The sequence below is a fragment of the Phytophthora cinnamomi genome (assembly GCF_018691715.1).
Source record: "Phytophthora cinnamomi strain GKB4 chromosome Unknown Contig16, whole genome shotgun sequence".
Taxonomy (NCBI): domain Eukaryota; phylum Oomycota; class Peronosporomycetes; order Peronosporales; family Peronosporaceae; genus Phytophthora; species Phytophthora cinnamomi.
Window position 1 is genome coordinate 1,149,109 of NW_027150949.1, and position 9,545 is coordinate 1,158,653.

The following is a 9,545-nucleotide window of genomic DNA, read 5'->3' on the forward strand; positions in this document are numbered from 1 at the left end:
AACTAAACAAACTCCGGCACGTCGCGATGCTTCGCCAGATACCGTCGATCGTATTAGCGAGTATTGCGAGCGTGGTGAATGTAACCACAGCTCAGATTCGATACCTGTCGAAAGGAGATCACCTATCAAGCAGAATCGACCGCCTGGAACGCGAAGCATCTCGTGGCAAGTTCGTCTGAAACAAGCGGAAGAGCGGGAAGTCGCGATTTTTACAGCTTTGCAGGACCTGAAGGCCAGCTTTGACCTGCTTCGCGCGCGCCGTTCTGGTGATAATGCACCTGCATCAATACCGGCGTCTGACCAACGAAATCCGAGACAGCATTACCATGGCACGGTTTGGCCATCGAGGCGTATTGCGACGTACACACAGCCAGATCTCGCAGTCTGCTGCTACTTCTCCCCAAGCCCATACCAGCATGATCGAATCGTTGTCGTCGACACCGGGGCACTTGCTTCGACGCCCGAGCCCGTCCATGGCTGGGCCCCGTGAGTCCGTCACGCCTTATGCTGACGCACTCTTCAGACCGAGAATGATCGAGAAGCTTACTCCTTCGACCGAAGTTGAGAGCTCGAATGGCATCGATCACCGTGGCAGCTGAAAGGAAGCACAATCCAACTCGTCTACCGCTAGTAGACTACCAAGAAATGTTCGTTACCCCTGCATGTCCACGCCGAGCGGGCGTTCACGAAACGGAGGCGCCTGCTCACAGCGAAACTATCTAGCGCTCCCAACTTGGGAGTGCTGGCTTGGGAGTCCCAAGCCAGCACTTTGGGACTCCCACACCAGCACTTTGGATTTTGCGCCGCCCTTCCAAGCTGCAATGGCCGAGCCTTCCTTCGATTCTCGTACGGAGCAGGGTCAGGTGGCTGGGCCCGATCGCGATGCGGGGGTCGTCGGCAATGAATCGTTCGTCAACGCCCCCGTGGAGCATTCCGACTCGGTATCGTCGCACTCCAGCGTTTTCGCGGATCGGGACGCATCGATTTCACTACACAGAGCCAAGGCTCGAATTTCACGACGACACTCAGCAATGACGGGGACAGGTTACCATGGCTCAGCGGAGGTTCCTGCCCCACCACCGGCCAAAGCTCTACGTCGAAGCATGACGACTAGGATGATGAAGGGGTTGTCCTCGAGCTCGCTGGGCCCGCGGTTGTCCTTCGCAGCAAGCTTCAACCCCAAAGCTGCCACGCCCGTGGAGCTCCCGAATGCTGGAGGCGACGCCATGATCGACCACCCGCCCGAGACGCCGTACGAGGAGATGATGGTGCGTTTCCAGATCCGCCAGCTGCAGCGCACCCCCTCCGCTATCATGGCGGAAGAGCGAAGAGGAACCGTTGGCTCGAGTCGTGGTCTGCTGTCCGACGTGGGGGGCAGCGACCTCGCTGCTGCCAATTCGGCGAGACACATCGCTCGGGGGTCGATCACGCAACCGCGGACATCCATAACGCTGGATCACCACTTGCACTCGTACCGCTCAGCTCGTGCTGACCGTGACGATGCTGACTCAATCCATGAAAGTGATGACCAAGCTGCGAGCTTCCATCGCATTCCTGCCCCAGAGCGGACCAGCCTAACCAATTCGCAGGGTGTCGAGCCCCCGCCCTTTGAGAGCAGCACTAGCAGCGCGCAACTGGGGGTGCAGTTCGATCTCGCCCATGGAACTACACCGGTGCGGGGGTCCCGACACAGCACCATCCAGTACATGGTAGGTTCACTGTGGGTGAGACTGCGCTACTGGCAGTACAAGCTTTTTGTCCCGCTGTCACCCTACTCCAAGCTTTCTCAAGCACGCTATGTGGTCGTTCTGTTTGCTACACTTTGCCACGTGCTTTGGTTCCCGATGGAGTTCGCTTTTCCAGAGCAGTACCAACTCACGACCGTTGACGGGGTGGTTGGGGTCATACTCGCGCTCGACGTGCTGCTTACACTGCACACGGGGTATGTGACTCCGACAGGAACCATCATTATGTCACATTGGTTCATCTTGTGGCACTACATCCGAACTCGACTGGTGTTGGACATCCTCGTGACTGTGCCACTCGCAATGCGCGTTAACCGCAGAGATTTGAGCGACATCGGCGGGAAATGGATGCCATTTGTGCTTGAAATTCTAACGATGGAGCGGCTTGCATACATCACACGCTTTGTACGCATGGTTTGGCTGGTCCGGGCTAACCAGTCCGGAGGTAAAAACAACATCTGGGCGTGGATCCTTTACTCCCGATTCTCCCACCTTCTTGGCATTGCTGGGATTGTCACCATGCTCATCACTGTTGCCCACTACATAGCCTGTATATGGACCGTTCTGCTCCGAGAAGATGGCAATCCAAGCGAAATCAATCCTTCCTGGCACGACCAATACACCGCCAGTTTCTACGCAGCACTGCTACTGTTACAGGGAGAAGGCGTGTCTACCGACACCTCTGGCCAAAACATATTTGCATCTCTATCGGTTCTTGTGGGTTCGATCATGCTGGCTGTCGTATTCGGACATGTCGCCGTCCTCGTCGCGAACTTTAACGCCAATTCAACAAGCTACCAGCACAAGATGGAGGAGGTTATCGCCATGACCGCCAAGCTGCAGCTACCATTATCGCTGCGAGAGCGTATTCATGAATACTATGAACATCTCTGGCACGAGTATGAATGCTTAGATGGCGATATCGTACACTTCTCGAAAGAACTCTCCCACACGCTCGGGCTGGAGGTCGTGCTATTCAAATACATGGAGTTGGTCATGCACATTCCGTTCTGGAAGGACTGCACGCCCGATTTCCAGAAGCAGTTGATGCTGCGTCTGGATGTACGAGTATATCTGCCGAACGACTTCATAATGCGTCAAGGTGAGGTAGACGACGAGTTTTACATGGTGAACCGCGGCTACTGCGAGCTCAGTCGTGAGCTGAACAAGTTTGAGAGAGTCATAACCGCTACGATGGCTTTAGCACAGAATGGCTTCGGCCTCAATACAGCCCGGTCCAGTGGTGGAGGCCTGACAAGCCGAAGACGCCATGGACGAGGAGAGAATGAAATTCGACAATCAGCGTACGAGCTGGACGAAGCTCAACGACAATATTACAGCGAAAACCGCGGGCGTGGACCAAAAGGGGTCGAATTGGTCGTCTCTCGCGGCCAGGCGTTTGGTGACCTCGCGCTTTTGATGAACTATCAGCGCGCGGCGAACGTTCGAGCGATCACACACGTAGAAATGTGCGTGCTTTCGAGGGGGGACTTCCAGGCAGTGCTAGCGCGGTATTCGGAGGACCGCCACCAGGTTGTCGTGGATATGCTCACATCATTCATGCAGAGTTACGAGGCTGCTTTGTCACACTGTCCGTTGCTCGAGATTGTACGCTCTGTTTACAGCCCCGACGCGATTGCAGAGGCGTGCGCGAATGCAGGCGGTCACCTATCATTTCTTCCTCCGGTAATGACGGCCCGCCAGGCTGCTGAGCGGATTTACAGGGCCATCAATGTCGAAATTCAGGATCCTACCCTGAAATTTGGCGTGGGTGTGAACGTGCGCGATCAGCTCATTGAATTACGAGATCGACGACGGCGTAAACGCGAACAACGGCAGCAAACTGGAACATCTCGTGAGAGTTCTAGCGCGACGGCTAGAGATGATGGTATCAAGAGAAAAACTCGCACTCGTATTCGTGTAGAGGAAGGGAACGAATCCATTCCTAAGCCAACTCCAGCTGAAGAGGCTGTAAACGACACAAAACCTGCTGCTCATTCACCTGGAATAACCCCACCATTGCCACTACAAACACGACTGCAAAAGCTGGAGGAACGCGAAGTCGTTATTCTCAAGGCGTTGCAAGAGTTGCAAGCGAGTTTGAATGTTCTGCGAGCCCAGAAGTCCACACAGGTGACCCCTCTGCCTCCGAATCGCAAACGCTCCGCACCCGTGATTCAAACATCAACCCCTTGGGCCACAGGAGCAAGCCGTCCGCGCTTGTTGGAGCGCATGGGCTCAGCAGTTGGCTTGTCATCTGACGAGAAAAAGATTTCGCCGACGCGTTACGCCGATGTACTCTTTCGCTTACCAAACGGGCAGACAGACGCTCAGCGCTATCAGCAGGATCATCTTAAACGCTCTCCTTCTCGACTCCAGCCAATTGCCAGAGTGAAAGAGCCTTTCAAAGTTCCATCCGAGATCGAAAAGTTCCTTTCAACAGCAGACACATCGCTGCTAGCGACCAAGCCGTCTCCAAGCGACTCGACATTTTCCATTGAGGAACGCAGACCCTTGGACTCCCTACTTGCTTCTTCGCCGTCAATTAACGAGCCAATGACACCGGTAGAGAACCCGCGAAAACATCTTCAACGCCAACGTAGCCGGTCACTCCACGAAGTGGAAGAAACCTATTCTCAATCCCCAGCGCCACCATCCACCGCTACAGTGCGACGAAATCGGCCCCAGCGGACGCACAGTCAATCATTTCGCTTTCTTGCAAATGCAGTGGCAGCACCGGTCGCACCACGAGGTAGTGTTGGTTCACTGCCAGTCGCCCAAACTCGCATTTTGCAGCGGATGAGCACGTTCGTCTCGGACGCAAGTGGCCAAACAAGTAGCAAGCTATCCCCGACACACTACGCTGATGAACTCTTCCGGAGGAGGTCCAAGGAGCTTAAAAACGAAGGCGACTCGCATGCTCAAGCATGAATCCGTGCTGATAGCAAAACAAATTACGATCTCGTATACTGCATCCCTTGTTTCATCGATGTTCAGGATTTGTTCGCTACTTTTGCACGAGTTACATTGCCATACTTCCGACATGGTTCCTCACTGAAACCTCAGCGGCCTCAAAGACGTCACACATGGGATTTACATCGCGAGTCTAAAACAAGAAACAAGAAAAGCTGGCGCTGTTGATCTCCATGGATGGTTACAAAACCAATTCGAGCTGCAGGAATAGTGCTTTTTGTCCTTGTCGTGGCCACCACAGGTTGCGTCTCAGCTTGGTAGTTGAGTTTTCCGATACCGTTGGATGGAGATTTTCGAGGTGGCAAAAAATAAAGCAAAAATCCCAATCGCATGTTGTTGGAACACCTTGCGCGTTCGTAAGTTCGTATTGGCACAACTCAATCAGCCAGGCAGCACCAACTCCCGTCCCGCTATCACCGCCCCATGGATGATCATACGACCACCGACGTCGAAGCCATAACAACTACAGCCCCAGACCGTTCTCAAGCTTCCCCTCCACAAAACCATTCATCGTCTAACGCCATAGACCATGAATCTGATGCACTTCTCGCACGCTTCAGGAGCAATGTGAGAATTGCGCGACGACACTCTACCCAATTGGCCTCTGGCGTCGTGTACCCGATCCCGGAAGGAGCGGGCGAAACTTCCGTCACTGGCGCTCTCGGTCACGCGAAACATGTTTTGCGACGCAGCTCAACGCTGCGAGGCTTCTCACATACGTCCAAGGCGTGGGCACCGATGCTGGCGGGAATATCTCGTGCTGGGGCGAGTTTAAAGGCCTTCAATGATACTAGCGAGAGTGCTAAGGAGACCATTTGCGAGACCCCGTACGAAGAAATGGTGGTGCGCTTTCAGATCCGGCAGATCCAACGCACACCGTCAGGGACCGTAGTGCGCTCGGAGGACAAGCGAGGCTCGACCGGCTCAAGCCGCTCTCCGGAGTCTGAGGCTCCTGGGGGCAGTAACGACAAAGAAAATGCCTTCGACGACCTCGCCGAGCAGTCAAACGGCGATGAATTACCGGATCAGCTACGAATGCATCAGCGCTTATCCTCATTGCAGACAAGTGATCATATTACTTCGAGCCATGACGGAAACCCCGATCGCGCAAGCCTAGCTAGCACTGCTCCTCCATTAGGAGAAGGCCACGCATCGTTTTCGGTAAGACCCCTTAATTTTGCCCCTCAACCACGCACCTCGACTGAACAGGATGAACCATGGCGTGAGCTTCTCGAGTCGATCATCGACATGTTTCGAATCTGGCTGGGCAAGTTGATTAAGCCAATTTCACCGTTTTCCGGGTTCTCCCAAGCCCGGTACATGGCGATTCTGCTGGTTGCAACGACGTATGTGGCATTTTTCCCGTTGGGGTTCGCCTTCCCTGACGTGCAACAATTCACATACGTCGATGATGCGGTGGGCGTTTTTGTGGCTCTTGACGTTCTGCTGACTTTGCACACGAGCTACATGAAGCCCGACGGCACTATTGTGGACTCGCACCGTGACATCGCTCGCCGCTACCTAAAAACACGCTTTGTGCTCGACGCACTGCTCACTATCCCGCTGGTAGCGCACGTGGACAACGATATAGGTAAAAAATTCGGTGGCACGTGGATCCACTTGGTGCTCGACGTCCTCAGCGCCGAACGGCTAGCCTACTTCGCCAGATCCATACGCATGATCTGGTTGATGCGGCTGAATCAATCGGGCAGTGGAAACAGTGTGTGGGCGTGGCTGCTTTATTCGCGATACTCGCACCTTCTTCGGATCGCTGGCATTGTCATGATGCTTGTCGCCATTGCTCACTACATCGCGTGCGTGTGGAACGTCTTGCTCGAGGAAGGAGGCGATTTGAGGGACATGACCGCTTCTTGGAGGGACCAATATTCAGCCAGCTTCTACTCAGCGCTCTTGCTGCTGCAGGGAGAAGGAGTGCCTACAAACAACGCCGCTCAAAACATGTTCGCATCGCTCTGTGTCCTCGCGGGCTCCATCGTCCTAGCTATCATCTTCGGCCACGTCGCCATTTTGGTGTCCAATTTCAACGCCAACTTCACTAGTTACCAACGAAAGATGGAGGAGGTTTTCGCCATGACAGCCAAGCTTCAGCTTCCCCCATCACTTCGAGAACGGATTCACGAGTACTATGAGCATTTGTGGCATGAATACGAGTGCCTAGATGGTGAAATCATGCAGTTTTCAAAAGAATTATCTCACACGCTCGGACTGGAGGTCGTGCTGTTCAAGTACATGGAGCTGGTCATGCACGTGCCGTTCTGGAAGGACTGCACTCCTGATTTCCAGAAGCAACTGATGCTGCGCCTTGACGTTCGTGTGTATTTACCAAACGACTTCATCATGCGTGAAGGCGAGGTGGACGACGAGTTTTACATGGTGAACCGCGGCTACTGCGAGCTCAGCCGCGCTTTGCATCGCTTTGAAAGAGTTACAAACACGCGGATCGGGATGCGGAGAACCAGTGGACCAGGAATCAATACCGGCCGAAGTCAAGGCAGACTGACCAGCCGAAACAACGGCGGAGCAACAGGTCGTCGTAGATACTCCGGACTGACTGGTGTAAGCCTCAATGATGGCCACCGACAGTCGGCTTACGAGCTAGACCCAGCGCAGCGTCGATACTACAGCAGTACTGGATGCCGTACATCGAGGGTGTTCGAAGTCATGGTTACTCGAGGCCAAGCTTTCGGAGACCTGGCACTTCTAATGAATTACCAGCGCGCAGCAAATGTACGAGCCATCACGCACGTCGAGATGTGCGTGCTCTCCCGAGACAACTTTCAGGCGGTTCTAACTCGATACCCGGACGACCGGCGACGCGTGGTTGTGGACATGCTCACCTCTTACATGCAGAGCTACGAGATGACTCACTCGCGCTGCCCGCTGCTTGAACTCGTACGCAAAGTTTACAGCGCGGAGGCCATTGCTGAGGCGTGTGCGAAAGCTGGATCGCCACCTCCACTGCTTCCTCCAGTTTTAACAGCTAGACAGGCAGCCGAACGAGTCTACACGGCCATCAACTTGGAGACAAATGACGAGACGCTGAAGTTTGGCATCGGAGCGAATATCCGTGAGAAGCTGATCGATTTACGCGAGCGTCGACGGCAGAAGCGTCAAAACCAACGACATCCACGCTCCATCCTCGGCCAAGATGCTTTAACCCCCTCACTGAAAACTGGCGGTGATGGAATTGAACGACAAACTAGTGAAAGCACGAGCGATAGTACTGAACAAGACGTGCCTAGTACGATAATTGATTCGTCTCCGCAAGTCCCAGCACCAGCAAAGGAGACGCAACCATCTCCACAAACACAGTCGGCGTTATCATGGCAGGAACGTTTGCACCAGATTGAAGAGCGCGAGGTGGTGATACTCCGAGCTTTGCAGGACCTTCAGGCGAGTTTTAAGCTTCTCCAGGCACGACAGGCGGCTTCCGCGGCTTCACCTACCCAAGTTGCCCCAGCCTCTGACGATGTCGTTATACCTTCCATGACCCCACCACCGAAGTCTGTACCTGGATCGGGACAGATTCTAACGGGCCGGAAGCGATCGCTACCGGAAAAGGAGATCCCTACAGCAGAAGCTGCTGCTGTGACTCGCCCGAGACTACTTCAACGGATGGGGTCATTGGTACGCCGTTCGTCAGGCAGTACGCCGGACGCTCGAGCCCCGCAACCGGAAGTGAAGCCCTCTCCGACGCGTTACGCGGACCAGCTCTTCAAAGCTCACACGAAAGCCGCCTCATTCCGCGTGACACCAGCTCATAGGCGACTGCGAGTTCGTCCTCCGCCTCAAGTGGTGAGGGCGTCGACTTTTTCAACGCGCTCCGAGAAATCACCTCGCCTCGACACGATGGACAGCTCCACCGCAGCAGTCTTCAATCCACTCGAATCTTCCAGCACAGCTACGGTGACGAGCCCTGATTCGGCGCATGTAGAACAACTTCTCCAGAGGAAGAGATCCATCCGACGCACACACAGCCAAATCCTGCAAGCTCTCACCGAAGGGAAGGTGGTCTCCCAGGCGAGTTCGAGCATTGGGTCGCCACAAAACCCATCGACTAGCCTCTTCCGACGAGTGAGTCCCGCAGTGTCGGAAAACCGAGAATCACCCACACGCTACGCCGACGCGCTCTTCCGACCACGGACTATCATTGCGTTCGACAAACTCTCCACGGATGCAGACAGCCAGGCGTAGCTCGACTACCAGGTATGGACAGTACTCCTTACTACTGGAAGTAGTTACCAGAGGCTACTTGATCAACTAATATAGTACTTATATACTTAAGTCATGAATTTATAACTACTACAGCAGTAGTACTATAGTACTACCCAACTACTACCTGTCGACTGTCGAAATATCCACTTGTCGTGAACCTTTGAAACCCTTCATACACGCAGCACCTGCTCCACCGGCTGTGAGAACTTACGAAGGGTTGCGAGGAAAATTTAAGAATGAGCGAGTGTACTTTCAATCCCCGTGATTTTCGGCAGTACAATATAGTACTATAGCTCCCGCGGGGTGAATTACTAAATACTATCACACTAGATGGTATGAAATTGGCCAAACTACTGATTTCAGTAGTATTATAGTAATAGTACTGTTGCTGTAGTACCGTTTTGTACTGCCCAGTCGGATTACTAAAACCCTGTCAACTACAGTTGGAGTCCTTGCATACTACTAGTAAATAAACATCCGAAACGCCGAGCTGTACATCGATCGCACACACGAATTCCGCTTCCAACGCCGACACTCGACGTTACTGGCAAAGGCCGCAAAAGTGCGAAGCTGGGGAGGTCCAACACAGAC

General features: G+C 53.9%; 1 protein-coding gene across 1 annotated transcript; it reads left to right on the forward strand.

Moving 5' to 3' along the window:
- Nucleotides 1–821: 821 nt before the first annotated feature.
- Nucleotides 822–7,716, forward strand: IUM83_02482 (Voltage-gated Ion Channel (VIC) Superfamily; the record flags this gene model as incomplete). The annotated part of the gene is made up of 3 exons (XM_067926407.1): nucleotides 822–3,353; nucleotides 5,928–7,631; nucleotides 7,711–7,716. The coding sequence occupies 3 exons, from the start codon at nucleotides 822–824 to the stop codon at nucleotides 7,714–7,716; spliced, it is 4,242 nt and encodes a 1,413-aa protein (XP_067796478.1).
- Between the last annotated feature and the right edge of the window lie 1,829 nt (nucleotides 7,717–9,545).